This window comes from Oncorhynchus keta, chromosome 22 (assembly GCF_023373465.1).
Source record: "Oncorhynchus keta strain PuntledgeMale-10-30-2019 chromosome 22, Oket_V2, whole genome shotgun sequence".
Taxonomy (NCBI): domain Eukaryota; kingdom Metazoa; phylum Chordata; class Actinopteri; order Salmoniformes; family Salmonidae; genus Oncorhynchus; species Oncorhynchus keta.
The window spans coordinates 33,252,877-33,268,422 of NC_068442.1; the positions used below are offsets into that span (position 1 = coordinate 33,252,877).

Sequence of the window (15,546 nt, forward strand, 5' to 3'; positions counted from 1 at the left end):
AAAAAATGAGGTCTGGTTCAGAAAAAAGACATGTTCATTTAACAGCCTGAAAAAGAAGCAGAAGTTCTGGATGAGCATTATTATCCCTTCTCTCTCTGCCACTCCAACGGGATCAATATAGGCCTACTGCCATCATTTATGATTAATGGAAAAGGCAAAAAAATATATATATATTCTGCAGATCAGGTATAGAGAACAAATGAGCAGAAATAGAGATTGAAAGGTGAAGGAGGAGAGAGGAACAGAGGGAGGGAGAAAAACAAGAAGAGAAGGAGAGAGAAAGAGCTGCAGAGCGGAAGCAATTTAGTTCTGAACCTTTAAGAGTCTAGGTGAAATATGATTTGCCGATGGTGGGAGCCGCTGAGGGGGTAAATTATGAACCCTAGCCTCATCATCGCTGCCCCCGGGGAGAGGAGGCCCAGAGATGGATGGAAATGGCTTCAGACCCTCTGCCTCCCATTTCCATCAGACAGTGATTGAGTTCAATAATAACCCATAGGGTGCTGCCTGTGTGGTGTGTGGGGGAATGGGAGAGACAGGGAGGCACTGCACTGTCCTGCTTCCAATGTGATATATATGGAATGAACAAAAGAACGTGACACCTGTGAGATTTACGAGGTACTTGCTTGTATAAACCCAGGCTGGCAAGTTATACAGCTTTCATTGTAAAACAAAGACATCAGTCAGCCATCCATCTGAGATGACCGCCTATCTCATTAAAGTTATTATCATATTGAAATAGCTCAATACCATACAGGCTGGCCTCTTTAATGCATCTTAATATGTATTACGTTTCTTTGATGCCTATACTTTCTCTAAGATCAGTATATCAGTATATTCTTCATCTGGTATCAAGGTGTTTCCCATGTTATATATACACAGGTTTCCGTACTCAACTGAGGCAGATTGCCATAACATACTGTAAGTTGACTACCACGGTGAGCAGATCATTGATGTTTGTAGTATAATATGTAAAAGGAGAATAATGACTCATGCCCATATCGGAGCACAACACCAGTCTGCCACTATTGTTCTAGCGAACATACCGACAGTATTTATATGCCCGTCAACACGGAACACAATAAAGACTCAGGTTTCTTTTGTTTGTTCCTTTTTCTTTTCTCCCCCCAGATGGAGCAGTCTAGAATGGCTCTTTCACATTACACACCAATTGGCACCAGGAGCTAGATAAAGGTCACTACTGACAGTGAGCAATGCATGATAATATCATCCTTTACAAGCCAAATCTCTGCTGTTCTGCTCACATTCTAACAGTGTGACAGGTTGCCCAGTCATTCTTCCACCGCAGTTGAGGGAGGGAGGGCCAGGGGGATTTGGAAGCACTTTGAAAAGGTCATACTAGCAAAGATGAATATGTGCTTAGGTGAAGTTATAATGGCAGACATCTTGTAGGCTGGAGCTTTGGGAATTATATAGATCTGGACCTGAAAGTGAGGCATTTCACAGCAGCTGCTAGAGAATGCTCATCACAGCTTAATAAAGCTGTTCGTATCCCAAAAAACGTTCAAAGTCAAATATGGATACTCATCTGGGACAAAATAATAGAAAGCAGAAATAGAGAGCATAATGTGTTAGATAAAAACTGATAGATTGACTGGATCTGATTAGACAGTTTATCTTCCCATCCTCTTACCTTGAAGTCCTGTGTTTCTCCTCGGCGCAGTGCAGTGCGGTGCAGGCCAGCTGGCCAGGGTCACTTATTGTCACTGACAAAGGCAGGGCTAGTCACATCCAGAAGTGGACTCTGCCACACCCTCTACCACAGAATTCCTCCTGAAGCCACTCTCAGCCTACAGAGCTGTCAGTGAGGTGGATGAAAAAGACAAGTACATTTCTATCTTGTCCATGGAGTGGAACACACAAGCGTACAGAAAGACAATGTCCCCTGCAGAGGAATGGCAGTTTTGCCAGGTACCTCGTCAAACTAGTCAATTAAGGCCAACATTCACCCAAAAACTGTGAAACACGATCCGTGCAGTTGTCCTGCTTGACTGGCCATTATGTGTGGCCAAGAGGCACACCAAAGCCATTCCATTATAGAACAAACAATTAACACACAAAGACAGGGGGAGAAAATAGACACAGACACAAATCTCAGTTGACAAACAATAATAGTTATTTATTAAGAGAAAAATGAATTTACATTTTATACCTCCAAAACAGGGAGGACACTGATAAATAAAGCCTCATTATAAAAAGCTTAAATCGATCCAAAAATCCACAAACAATACTTTAAAAGTTAAATTTGTACATGACACATATTTACATAATGGTTGCTTTGCCCTTTTATTTTTTATTTTTACATGAAATTCTGCAAGAAATACAAATTGTACCTTTTTAGTACAAACAACAAATTACTTTAAAAGCACTGGTATACAGTATAACTGTAAAACCCACTCCAACTCCTCACAGATGCTGGCTAATATTCTAGTGCATTTCAATTTGAGCATAATGGTCTCCCCTATCTCTGCATTTGCCACAATGCATCATGTACAACATTTCAGAGCTACTGTAGCACTGCTCAGCATCTATACTGTAGACGGCCATGACGGTTGTTGTTGAAGGGATGATTAGCAGATATTCCCAGAAGAATATCAAGTGATAAAGGGTAGGCTCTAAGAACGTTCACACCTGTCAAAAGCGGAATATGTCTATTAAGGCAAGTCAGTAAATGTGAATGAACCAATCAATCAAAATGCCAATGATCCCTCCCTATGCTTTCACTTTTATAAAATCACTAAACAAGGCCATAACACACTATGTTAACGTGGTGATTCACTTTGCATATATATGACCAGGGGGAATTGTTGTGAAATATCAAGATGACAAATCCAACAGAGTAGATAGTAGTGGTGAATTATGAAGATTGCCACAGCGCCATCTGATGGTCAAAACAAGATAAACCAACGCAGACAAGAAGAAGCAGAGCAGTTAGGCTGCATTTACACAGGCAACCTAATTCTGATATTTTTTCCACTAATTTGTAGTTTTACCCATCAAACCATATATATTTTTTAGAGCTGATCTGATTAGTCAAAAGACCAATTAGTGATAAAAAGATCACAATCGGGTGTAAACAGCCTATGTGACTGATGATTAACACCATATTTCAGTTTTACAGAGTCAGAAGAGGACTTTGCTGTGCTTTCATTTTAAATTCTGCTCATCAGCAGTAAAGAGAAAGGAGAAAAGTGAAATATGATGCATTATGAACCACTGGTTATATGGATCAAAACCCCAGACTGGAGCGGGGACGGAAAAATATCAATGAAGAAAATACAGGGACAGGAATTATTATGGACTATTTGAGAGGCACAAGAGAGCTTATGGTACCACAGGCTACCAATACTAGAGCAGACTGCAGGGAAAATAGGGAAATATGGGGTTTTGTCCAGAGGAAAGGTTTGGTTTGGTTTGACTAATAGACGAACAGCCTGTCCTGCAGGCAGATATACAGTATCAGTGTAATTCCAATGGGAATGGTTGGTCAGGGCTAGATTCATCTATTCCAATATCAGCATTAAAATATTACCCACAAATTGTATCAGAATTTTTGTTTCTGTAAATCCATTCTTGTGAGATAGATATCCCTTAATCAGTCTGGATTTCGATTTAGTCTGTGTACATTTAATGATTGTCACTCATTGTAAAGCAGGAAGTCTTGCCACTTGTAACAGAGTGAATATTATCATCACCTTCAAACCCTATGCCAGTATTGCATTGCAGTGATTTACAAATAAAATGGTTCACAAATTCAAACTCAAGAGTGCAGTGGAGGAATAGAAACACCTCTAATGTTTCTTCTACCCATTCAGTCAGCTGGAACCGTAACGTCTAAATGTTTCTTCTACCCATTCAGTCAGCTGGAACCATAACGTCTAAATGTTTCTTCTACCCATTCAATCAGCTGGAACCGTAACGTCTAAATGTTTCTTCTACCCATTCAGTCAGCTGGAACCGTAATGTCTAAATGTTTCTTCTACCCATTCAGTCAGCTGGAACCATAACGTCTAAATGTTTCTTCTACCCATTCAGTCAGCTGGAACCGTAATGTCTAAATGTTTCTTCTACCCATTCAATCAGCTGGAACCGTAACGTCTAAATGTTTCTTCTACCCATTCAGTCAGCTGGAACCGTAATGTCTAAATGTTTCTTCTACCCATTCAATCAGCTGGAACCGTAATGTCTAAATGTTTCTTCTACCCATTCAGTCAGCTGGAACCGTAACGTCTAAATGTTTCTTCTACCCATTCAATCAGCTGGAACCGTAACGTCTAAATGTTTCTTCTACCCATTCAATCAGCTGGAACCGTAACGTCTAAATGTTTCTTCTACCCATTCAATCAGCTGGAACCATAACGTCTAAATGTTTCTTCTACCCATTCAATCAGCTGGAACCGTAACGTCTAAATGTTTCTTCTACCCATTCAATCAGCTGGAACCGTAACGTCTAAATGTTTCTTCTACCCATTCAGTCAGCTGGAACCGTAACGTCTAAATGTTTCTTCTACCCATTCAGTCAGCTGGAACCGTAATGTCTAAATGTTTCTTCTACCCATTCAGTCAGCTGGAACCGTAATGTCTAAATGTTTCTTCTACCCATTCAGTCAGCTGGAACCGTAATGTCTAAATATTTCTTCTACCCATTCAATCAGCTGGAACCGTAACGTCTAAATGTTTCTTCTACCCATTCAGTCAGCTGGAACGTAATGTCTAAATATTTCTTCTACCCATGTCTAAATGTTTCTTCTACCCATTCAGTCAGCTGGAACCGTAACGTCTAAATGTTTCTTCTACCCATTCAATCAGCTGGAACCGTAATGTCTAAATGTTTCTTCTACCCATTCAGTCAGCTGGAACCGTAATGTCTAAATGTTTCTTCTACCCATTCAGTCAGCTGGAACCGTAATGTCTAAATGTTTCTTCTACCCATTCAATCAGCTGGAACCGTAACGTCTAAATGTTTCTTCTACCCATTCAGTCAGCTGGAACCGTAACGTCTAAATGTTTCTTCTACCCATTCAATCAGCTGGAACCGTAACGTCTAAATGTTTCTTCTACCCATTCAGTCAGCTGGAACCGTAACGTCTAAATGTTTCTTCTACCCATTCAATCAGCTGGAACCGTAACGTCTAAATGTTTCTTCTACCCATTCAGTCAGCTGGAACCGTAACGTCTAAATGTTTCTTCTACCCATTCAATCAGCTGGAACCGTAACGTCTAAATGTTTCTTCTACCCATTCAATCAGCTGGAACCGTAACGTCTAAATGTTTCTTCTACCCATTCAATCAGCTGGAACCGTAATGTCTAAATGTTTCTTCTACCCATTCAATCAGCTGGAACCGTAACGTCTAAATGTTTCTTCTACCCATTCAGTCAGCTGGAACCGTAATGTCTAAATGTTTCTTCTACCCATTCAATCAGCTGGAACCGTAACGTCTAAATGTTTCTTCTACCCATTCAGTCAGCTGGAACCGTAACGTCTAAATGTTTCTTCTACCCATTCAGTCAGCTGGAACCGTAACGTCTAAATGTTTCTTCTACCCATTCAATCAGCTGGAACCGTAACGTCTAAATGTTTCTTCTACCCATTCAGTCAGCTGGAACCGTAATGTCTAAATGTTTCTTCTACCCATTCAATCAGCTGGAACCGTAACGTCTAAATGTTTCTTCTACCCATTCAGTCAGCTGGAACCGTAATGTCTAAATGTTTCTTCTACCCATTCAATCAGCTGGAACCGTAACGTCTAAATGTTTCTTCTACCCATTCAGTCAGCTGGAACCGTAATGTCTAAATGTTTCTTCTACCCATTCAATCAGCTGGAACCGTAACGTCTAAATGTTTCTTCTACCCATTCAGTCAGCTGGAACCGTAATGTCTAAATGTTTCTTCTACCCATTCAATCAGCTGGAACCGTAACGTCTAAATGTTTCTTCTACCCATTCAATCAGCTGGAACCGTAACGTCTAAATGTTTCTTCTACCCATTCAGTCAGCTGGAACCATAACGTCTAAATGTTTCTTCTACCCATTCAATCAGCTGGAACCATAACGTCTAAATGTTTCTTCTACCCATTCAGTCAGCTGGAACCGTAACGTCTAAATGTTTCTTCTACCCATTCAGTCAGCTGGAACCATAACGTCTAAATGTTTCTTCTACCCGTTCAGTCAGCTGGAACCGTAACGTCTAAATGTTTCTTCTACCCATTCAGTCAGCTGGAACCGTAATGTCTAAATGTTTCTTCTACCCATTCAGTCAGCTGGAACCATAACGTCTAAATGTTTCTTCTACCCATTCAGTCAGCTGGAACCGTAACGTCTAAATGTTTCTTCTACCCATTCAGTCAGCTGGAACCGTAACGTCTAAATGTTTCTTCTACCCATTCAATCAGCTGGAACCGTAACGTCTAACAGGTTATCATCATTATATTCAATTGCAAAGTGGACAATAGCGACAAAAGCAAGTCAGCCACTATGTCTTTGAGTTTCGCTTCCTTACACATTCTTTCTTCAGCTCTTCCTCTTCGTCACTCATCTCTCTCTCTCTTTTCTCTACTTTCTCTCCTCCATTACAAGCTATTCTTTCTCTTTCTTTGGCTGGTCTTGTTTTCCGTTTCTCCCAGACTCATTCATCCTCTTCTTATAACTCAAACTCTGTGGTTAGTCATGTCTTCTCTAACCTTGAGTTGCCTTTCTTTACAACTGATGTTGTGCTGATGGGAGAAATGAGGCTGTAGTTCCTTACAGGCGGGAATGAAGCATTATGGGGCCCAGTGTTAAGCAATACCTTTAGAAGTATGACAATAAACACTATTGCATAGGCTTTACTCACTCAACTGGAATTGTTGAATAGGGTGTACTGTATACTCTCTTTTGTCATATTGGCTATTAGGGTATACTTACATTTGTGAAATGCAGCATATTCTACAACAGTCACTCCCCTACGACACCTGCTCTGTTAAATCTTCCCTTCACATAGAAAATGAATGTCAGCTACTGTATACTTCATGAATGCTAAATCTTCTTCTAGCCATGGTAAAATTCCTGAAACTGTCCAAATCATATCTGAACACTATCAAACTCCAAAGTAACCAACCCATGCATACCAATCCAATCCATGCCACAGCAGACTTGCAGCTTCACCACAGAATCAAACCCAAATTATCTTCATCTAAAAGTTACACCTTGACAATTCAGTGGCAACTAAGCGCGAAGTGTCTGCATGGTTCCGTAATAAGTTCACAGGAAGTGCTCAAGCTGTACATCCTGTCCATGGCCATGGTCGACCCCTCCAGGTCCAGGTCAGTGGGTAGGGTACAGTATGTCAATGGGGTGCATGTCTATCTGGTCACACTACTACATGGTCTGACAGTCAGTTGATGCAGTGAGTGTGGGGCATTGTGGGATAGTGGATGACAGCGGGATCAGCAGAAGAAGATCTTTCCGTCGCACTGAGGCTCTGTGACCCCAGTGTTCCCGGGATCTGTGGAGAAGAAAGACGGACATAGACTTTAGTTAGACTGTAACAACATCCCTTATACACCGAGTATACCAAACATTAGGAACCTTTCCCCCCTTTCGCCATCAGAACAGCCTCAATTTGTCGGGGCATGGATTCCACAAGGTGTAAAAAGCGTTCCACAGGGATGCTGGCCCATGTTGACTCCAATGCTTTCTACAGTTGTGTCAAGTTGGCTGGATGTCCTTTGGGTGGTGGACCATTCTTGATACACACAGGAAACTGTTGTGAGTGTCAAAAACCCAGTAGCATTGCAGCTCTTGACACAAATCAAAGCGCCTGGCACCAACTACCATACCCTGTTCAAAGGCACTTAAATCTTTTGTCTTGCCCATTCACCCTCTGAAAGGCACAATGTCACATACATAATCCATATCTCAATTGTCTCAAGGCTTACAAATCCTTCTTTAACCTGTCTCCTCCCCTTCATCTACACCGATTGAAGTGGATTTAACAAGTGACATCAATAAAGGATCATAGTTTTCACCTGGTCAGTCTATGTCATGAAAAGAGCAGGTGTTCATAATGTTTTGTACACTCAGTGTATAGCGCGTAGCACAGGTAACTCAACTTTTCCCATGGCTCTCTTTTCCTTACAAAGATGTGTGGTGCTACTGGTACCTAGCTGGTGCTACTGGTAGCTGGCTGGTGCTACTGGTACCTGTCTGGTGCTACTGGTACCTGGCTGGTGCTACTGGTACCTGGCTGGTGCTACTGGTACCTAGCTGGTGATACTGGTAGCTGGCTGGTGCTACTGGTACCTGGCTGGTGCTACTGGTAGCTGGCTGGTGCTACTGGTACCTGGCTGGTGCTACTGGTACATGGCTGGTGCTAGTGATAGCTGGTTGGTGCTACTGGTACCTGGCTGGTGCTACTGGTAGCTGGCTGGTGCTACTGGTACCTGGCTGGTGCTACTGGTACCTGGCTGTGATTGCTGCCCCTTCCCTTTCTTCTTCTTCTCCTTCTTGTCCTTGGTCTTGGCCAGCTGCATCAGGCGGTTAGGGATTTGGTTCTGGCCCTCTGTGCTGCTCTGGGCCTTGGAGCTGGCGTTGGAGGAAGAGGATGAGGAGGAGAAGGGGTTCAGGTTCTTCCCTTTCCTCTTGGAGCCCATCCTGAGGAAGGGGTCTTTGGTGGCGGGGGAGGAAGACAGCTCTGCCTCCCCTCCTCCAGGCTCTTTATCCAGAGAGGTGGAGCTCTGAAACTTCATGGACTCCTCTGAGGTGGTGGAGGGCGTCCGCTGGGTCCTGTGTGCCTGCTCTGCCTACAGATCAAACCAAACCATACAACAACAAGTAGGCACTTAAGCCTCACAACAAATTAATGATGGAATCTGACTTTTGAAGGAAGAGATTATGTCTAGGATTCAAGGTTGAGCTAGTTTTAGGATTAGAAGCTCAGACTTGAGCCCAGATTATGGTAAGCAGTAGGTAAAGGGTTATTTAAAGGCCATCATTACATGGCCCATGTGTAGTCAGTCCATTGTGGTTACATTTAGTTAAATAATAGTTATTTGATTTCTGTAATGTAAGGTAACAGACAGAGACCAGTGAGCAGTAGCCCTCTTTGAGAACCGTGTTGGCCGATCCAGCTCACCTCGGCTTTCTTCATCTGCTCCACCATCTCAGCCTCCCGCTGCAGCGTCTCCTTGTCTCTGTCCAGCTTCCTCTGGGCATCCCTCAGCCTCTCCAGATCCCTCTGATACTCCTCCTTCCTCCTTAGAAGCTCCTTCCTCTCCTCCTCCATCTGCCTACGCCTCTTCACTGTCTCTTCCTCCTGCTCCTTCACCTGCACCTCCCTGTCGCCCAGCCCCGACTCCCTCACCTCCCACTCCCTCTCCCTCCTCCTCCTCTCATCAGCGTGGGCCACCTGCTGCCGCTGCAGGTTGGCCACCTCCTGCCTCTGCTTCTCCAGGCTGCGCTGTTTCTCCTGCTCGATCAGGGAGTTGGGCCGCGAGGAGGAGGAGGACAGGGAGGAGGTGGAGGAGTGGCGCGAGGCTGGCCGCTCAGCCAGAGCATGACGCTGGTCCTCGATGAAGGTGTCCTGCTGCACCACCACTGCCTGCAGGAGGACAGTAACAATGGTTATAAACACATGAAGTTGTATTGACATGCATACTAATGGACAGTTTTTGTATGTCAGTGTGCTTTTAACAGCTCTGCGTGATTTACCTAATAAAAGAGGAGCGGAAACGTGAAGAAGCGAGGAGAACATTGTATGAAAGAGAGGAGAAGTGGATATACCTGCAGTGTGCTGAGGAGGTCATGGAGGTGTGTGACACTCTGGAGGACCTGCTACATTATAAGACGAGAAGAGAGATCATAAACATGTACCTGTGTATGGTTACACAGTAGGAACATACACACAATAAAATACTTCCTATGAAATAACATAATACAGTACAGCGGCAACTAGAGGCCTGTCTGTGGGAACAGGTAGTGATGCCTCTCTCACGCAGCCAGTCAGCCAGTCAGTCAGCCATCCAGTCAGTCAGGGATGTACAGTATGCTGGTAGTGTAACATAGCGTTGGAGTCAGACCTACCTCACTGTTCCTCTTGAGCAGCAGCAATAGGTTGTTGTTGCCCCCCTGTGGAAGAAGACAAGTACAGCTGCAGTTAGTTACTGAGATATTAACAGAGCTGCTGAAGCGAGGGGTCACGTTAATCACCCCCTCAAAGGAAGAGATTGATCCCACCTGCCTGGCGGGGAGGCCTGAGCAGAGGAGATTGTAGGCATTAAAAGCACAGGACTGCTCCCACACATTTCAGCCCAGCCCGGGGGCATCACCCAGCCTAATGGAGCCTTATTAATATGGACCAGCTCAGCTCAGCCAGCCCAGGGCCTCGGGCTGGGATAATGTCTGTCTGTTAATGTCAGTGGTGGTGATGGGGGACCGGACCAGGCCTACTGAGACACATACAAGTTTAAATCCTTCCTGATGGCATTGGTTAGGAAATAATAGTTATAAAGAATAGCCAGGAGTTAATGAACAAAGTGTGTGTGTGTGTGTGTGTGTGTCTAAGCTGGTCTTCAAGCATTCCTCTGTTCCTTTCATTAATTTGCTGTGACTCATACACATAGACCTCTGAGTTGTACAGTTACTGTAATTACCTTCTTTAACACACCGTCTGACTCAGTCCTCCGAAGGTCTAATGAGTCATCCCCCTCTTCTTTCTCTCCGTCTGGAATAAAAAGAGACCTTTATCCCACAGCTCAGCTACAGTATGACAGGCAGTCAGGGTACATAGGGAGAGGGAGTAGGAGTGAGTGATGTGACCTTACTTTTGGAGATGTTCATCTGGTGGCTGTCAAAGCCACCGAAGGTCTCAGCGCGGCGAGGCAGACACACTGGCCCCACACTGCCCCCTGATGCATCTTGGGTACTGGACACCTGCTGCCCCACAGCCCCGCCCAGACTTCCATTCACCAGCACATGGAGAGTCTCCACTGAAACACACACACACATTACACACATAAGGATAGGACCTGCACTCTAGTTCTGTATTCATGCCGTAACATGACATAAAATCATTCACAGTTGTGTGTTGTTTTTTATGACTATTTGCCAGGTCTTGTGACCCTTAACTGGCTACATGTACACACAGCATCCTGTATGATTTCAGTAACGACTACACACACTACTCTAGGTAGCTGAAGAAACCTGGACAAGCCTCCATAAACTGGGTTTCTAAGGGAACCAGGAGAAAATGAGAAGAAATATCAATATCTGGCTCATTACTCAACCTGCAGCGTTAAAGCAATCCATTTGTGTGCTTTATGCATTGATTCTATCGCTGTCTACAGAGAGAAAACGCTCATATAAATAACTATGACAAGTAACCATATATCACTCTGGCTTTAGCCAACAATGACTTTTCGGCACTATTCTGTAATCTCTCTGCCTTGGTCTTTCAGCTGCTACCGGCATTATATTATATTAAGGGTATTTTCGGGTAATTTCCTGATTGTTTCTGATTGGTCCTCTGTGTCTTTAGGGGCAAATCACTGGTTGGCCATGTGTCCAGGTAATTCAATAGGTGACCACTGATTGAATAAAGGGTCATCTGTGTTGTGTTTGGTCTCTGCCAGAGGACTGTCCACTCTGACTCACCTTCCCTCAGGGCATCCTTCATGATGGGCTCTCCCTTGGTGATGTCATCTGGGGTGGCTCTAAACAGCATTTTGGTCCTGATAGACTGGGTTGGTCTGGTCTCCTCTGCTGGTCCCTCACACATGTCCCTGAACACCTTCACCTTCTCCTCCAATAGACTCATGATCTGCTCATCCTTCTTCCTCAGCAGCTCTGAGAGGAACAGAGACACACACTGTGGTTAATACCTGTCATACACAACACTGACAGAGGATATCCATCAGGTTATACAGAATTTGATGAAAAAAAAACAGAAGAGGTTTTACCTCTAATCTCCCGTGCTTTGGTCTCTAGCAGTCTCTTGTCTTCCTCGGTCTCACTGGGGATTCCCTCATCGTCATCCTTCTCTCTGTTAACACACACAATCCTCCATCAATCAAACCATTTACACTGCATGTGGAGTATAAAACAAACATGTTCTGCGTATATATTTGTGTATCTGTGGGTACACAATGTGTGTGTTCCCATTGATATAGAATTCCAGATTATTTTTTATAATAAACAAATTGCTGTGGTCTGATGGGTTTTCCCCATTCTAGTCATTATATTTCTATGTGTGTTCCTGTCTAACTGACTCACATGGAGTGCATGGCGTCCTGTATGAGCTGCATCCAGGTGTTGCGTTCCTCCTTGGTGCTGGCCAGCACCTCCACCATCTCTGGCTTCTCTATCCCCGCTGTGATCAGGAACAGACCCCTCTCCTCGTTAGCCACCTCACGGACAATCAGCTTCTGCAGGGAGATCACCGTGGACCGCTGATCCTGGGGGACGGGAGAGCGGGGATGGAGGGGAAAGAAAAAGGGAAGATGGAGTGAGAGGAAAGAGAGAGAGAGAGAGAGAGAGAGAGAGAGAGAGAGAGAGAGAGAGAGAGAGAGAGAGAGAGAGAGAGAGAGAGAGAGAGAGAGAGAGAGAGAGAGAGAGAGAGAGAGAGAGAGAGAGAGAGAGAATGGAGAAGAAAGGATGTATTGACCGGGTTTCTATTGAAGGATGTATAGACCAGGTTTCTATTGAAGGATGTATAGACCAGGTTTCTATTGAAGGATGTATAGACCAGGTTTCTATTGAAGGATGTATAGACCAGGTTTCTATTGAAGGATGTATAGACCAGGTTTCTATTGAAGTGTGTATCGACCAGGTTTCTATTGAAGTGTGTATAGACCAGGTTTCTATTGAAGGGTGTATAGACCAGGTTTCTATTGAAGGATGTATAGACCAGGTTTCTATTGAAGGATTTATAGACCAGGTTTCTATTGAAGTGTGTATCGACCAGGTTTCTATTGAAGGATGTATAGACCAGGTTTCTATTGAAGGATGTATAGACCAGGTTTCTATTGAAGGATGTATAGACCAGGTTTCTATTGAAGGATGTATAGACCAGGTTTCTATTGAAGGATGTATAGACCAGGTTTCTATTGAAGTGTGTATCGACCAGGTTTCTATTGAAGTGTGTATCGACCAGGTTTCTATTGAAGGATGTATAGACCAGGTTTCTATTGAAGTGTGTATAGACCAGGTTTCTATTGAAGTGTGTATAGACCAGGTTTCTATTGAAGGATGTATAGACCAGGTTTCTATTGAAGGGTGTATAGACCAGGTTTCTATTGAAGGATTTATAGACCAGGTTTCTATTGAAGTGTGTATAGACCAGGTTTCTATTGAAGTGTGTATCGACCAGGTTTCTATTGAAGTGTGTATAGACCAGGTTTCTATTGAAGGATGTATAGACCAGGTTTCTATTGAAGGATGTATAGACCAGGTTTCTATTGAAGGATGTATAGACCAGGTTTCTATTGAAGTGTGTATAGACCAGGTTTCTATTGAAGGATGTATAGACCAGGTTTCTATTGAAGTGTGTATAGACCAGGTTTCTATTGAAGGATGTATAGACCAGGTTTCTATTGAAGTGTGTATAGACCAGGTTTCTATTGAAGGATGTATAGACCAGGTTTCTATTGAAGTGTGTATCGACCAGGTTTCTATTGAAGTGTGTATAGACCAGGTTTCTATTGAAGTGTGTATAGACCAGGTTTCTATTGAAGTGTGTATCGACCAGGTTTCTATTGAAGTGTGTATAGACCAGGTTTCTATTGAAGTGTGTATAGACCAGGTTTCTATTGAAGTGTGTATAGACCAGGTTTCTATTGAAGTGTGTATAGACCAGGTTTCTATTGAAGTGTGTATAGACCAGGTTTCTATTGAAGTGTGTATAGACCAGGTTTCTATTGAAGGATGTATAGACCAGGTTTCTATTGAAGTGTGTATAGACCAGGTTTCTATTGAAGTGTGTATAGACCAGGTTTCTATTGAAGTGTGTATAGACCAGGTTTCTATTGAAGGATGCATAGACCAGGTTTCTATTGAAGGATGTATAGACCAGGTTTCTATTGAAGGATGTATAGACCAGGTTTCTATTGAAGTGTGTATAGACCAGGTTTCTATTGAAGGATGTATAGACCAGGTTTCTATTGAAGGATGTATAGACCAGGTTTCTATTGAAGGATGCATAGACCAGGTTTCTATTGAAGGATGTATAGACCAGGTTTCTATTGAAGGCTGTATAGACCAGGTTTCTATTGAAGTGTGTATAGACCAGGTTTCTATTGAAGGATGTATAGACCAGGTTTCTATTGAAGGATGTATAGACCAGGTTTCTATTGAAGTGTGTATAGACCAGGTTTCTATTGAAGTGTGTATAGACCAGGTTTCTATTGAAGGATGCATAGACCAGTGGGAAGTTTCTATGGAAGCTACTATAGGGAAATGCAATGTAAAGCCCAAGGAAAGGGGAGCTGAATGAAAACTCCAAACGTAAGTGAATGGTAAAAAACTGCAAGATAAGATTATACAAAGAGTGTAACCAAGCTTATATACTGCTTCTTTAAAATGTACATCTAGAATGCCACGGCCTTGCGAGGCACAATATTAATAGAGCTGGATAAACATTGAAGGACTGGTGTTATAACAGCACAGAAAGCTAAACTTGGTGTAAAGTAACATGAAGTGGGCACGGTTCTCTACAAAGTGTGGTACATATGAAACATTGAGCTGGGAAAAACAAAAATAACATACCAGTGAGGCAAAGACATATTTCTGGTCTTTCTCCTGGAGGAACACAAACACGTCAGACAGCAGCATGGCCTGGACATCTGAGGAAAATAACAGAGTCGGGATCAGTGGAGGAGGGAGGGAGGGGCAAGAGAGGAGAGGGAGGGAGAATGGGGGAGAGGGAGGGGCAAGAGAGGGAGAGGGAGGGGCAAGAGAGGGAGAGGGAGGGAGAATGGGGGAGAGGGAGGGGCAAGAGAGGGAGAGAGAATGGGGGAGAGGGAGGGACAAGAGAGGGAGAGGGAGGGGCAAGAGAGGGAGAGGGAGGGAGAATGGGGAGAGGGAGGGGCAAGAGAGGGAGAGGGAGGGGCAAGAGAGGGAGAGAGAATGGGGGAGAGGGAGGGGCAAGAGAGGGAGAGGGAGGGAGAATGAGGACAGAAAGAGTGAAAAAAAACTAGAAGGAGAGGGAGAGAGGAGGGAATGAGAAAGAAAGAGAAACCTAGCGAGAGACAGAGAAGGCGAATGATACAGATAAGACAAGGCTGATCTCCGTACCCTTTAGTCTGCCTGCAGAGTTCTTGAGCTGCAGTGGTCCATCATGCAGCAGCCTCCTGCCTCTCACCAGGTCTTCCCGTGCAAACATCTGGCCGCTCTTCATCCTCTGAATGGACTTGCTGTCCGTACGGCTGTACACTTCTTTCAACCGTTTCTTCTTGTCGTGTTCATTCACCTTGTTGTCCACCGCATTTAGAATCTCCTTCACCAGTCTCAGAGCCTGGGTTATATCGTCATGGTCTTCCTCATTCTCTGCATCA

The 15,546-nt window shown here is 43.8% G+C and overlaps 1 protein-coding gene and 1 long non-coding RNA gene across 9 annotated transcripts in view; one reads left to right on the forward strand and one right to left on the reverse strand.

Moving 5' to 3' along the window:
* Nucleotides 1-4,818: 4,818 nt before the first annotated feature.
* Nucleotides 4,819-15,546, reverse strand: part of LOC118400863 (A-kinase anchor protein 13-like) — a 163,472-nt gene continuing 152,744 nt past the window's right edge. For 6 of the 7 annotated variants that reach the window (XM_052475049.1, XM_052475048.1, XM_052475047.1 and 3 more), the window contains 12 exons: nucleotides 15,287-15,538; nucleotides 14,759-14,835; nucleotides 12,269-12,450; nucleotides 11,956-12,038; nucleotides 11,651-11,842; nucleotides 10,822-10,986; nucleotides 10,651-10,721; nucleotides 10,082-10,126; nucleotides 9,782-9,832; nucleotides 9,135-9,599; nucleotides 8,463-8,802; nucleotides 4,819-7,505 (listed from right to left, as the gene is read on the reverse strand). In XM_052475049.1, the coding sequence (XP_052331009.1) occupies nucleotides 7,447-7,505; nucleotides 8,463-8,802; nucleotides 9,135-9,599; nucleotides 9,782-9,832; nucleotides 10,082-10,126; nucleotides 10,651-10,721; nucleotides 10,822-10,986; nucleotides 11,651-11,842; nucleotides 11,956-12,038; nucleotides 12,269-12,450; nucleotides 14,759-14,835; nucleotides 15,287-15,538 (1,982 nt within the window). In that variant the 3' untranslated portion in view covers nucleotides 4,819-7,446. The remainder of the gene's footprint in view (nucleotides 7,506-8,462; nucleotides 8,803-9,134; nucleotides 9,600-9,781; nucleotides 9,833-10,081; nucleotides 10,127-10,650; nucleotides 10,722-10,821; nucleotides 10,987-11,650; nucleotides 11,843-11,955; nucleotides 12,039-12,268; nucleotides 12,451-14,758; nucleotides 14,836-15,286; nucleotides 15,539-15,546) is intronic. The other variant, XM_052475045.1, reaches the window with a different exon arrangement.
* LOC127910628 (uncharacterized) lies at nucleotides 12,692-14,737 on the forward strand. 2 transcript variants are annotated; one of them, XR_008075532.1, is made up of 3 exons: nucleotides 12,692-12,959; nucleotides 13,338-14,012; nucleotides 14,310-14,737. It is a non-coding gene; the product is annotated as an uncharacterized LOC127910628 (long non-coding RNA). The 2 variants fall into 2 exon arrangements; XR_008075533.1 differs by having other exon boundaries at nucleotides 13,338-13,877.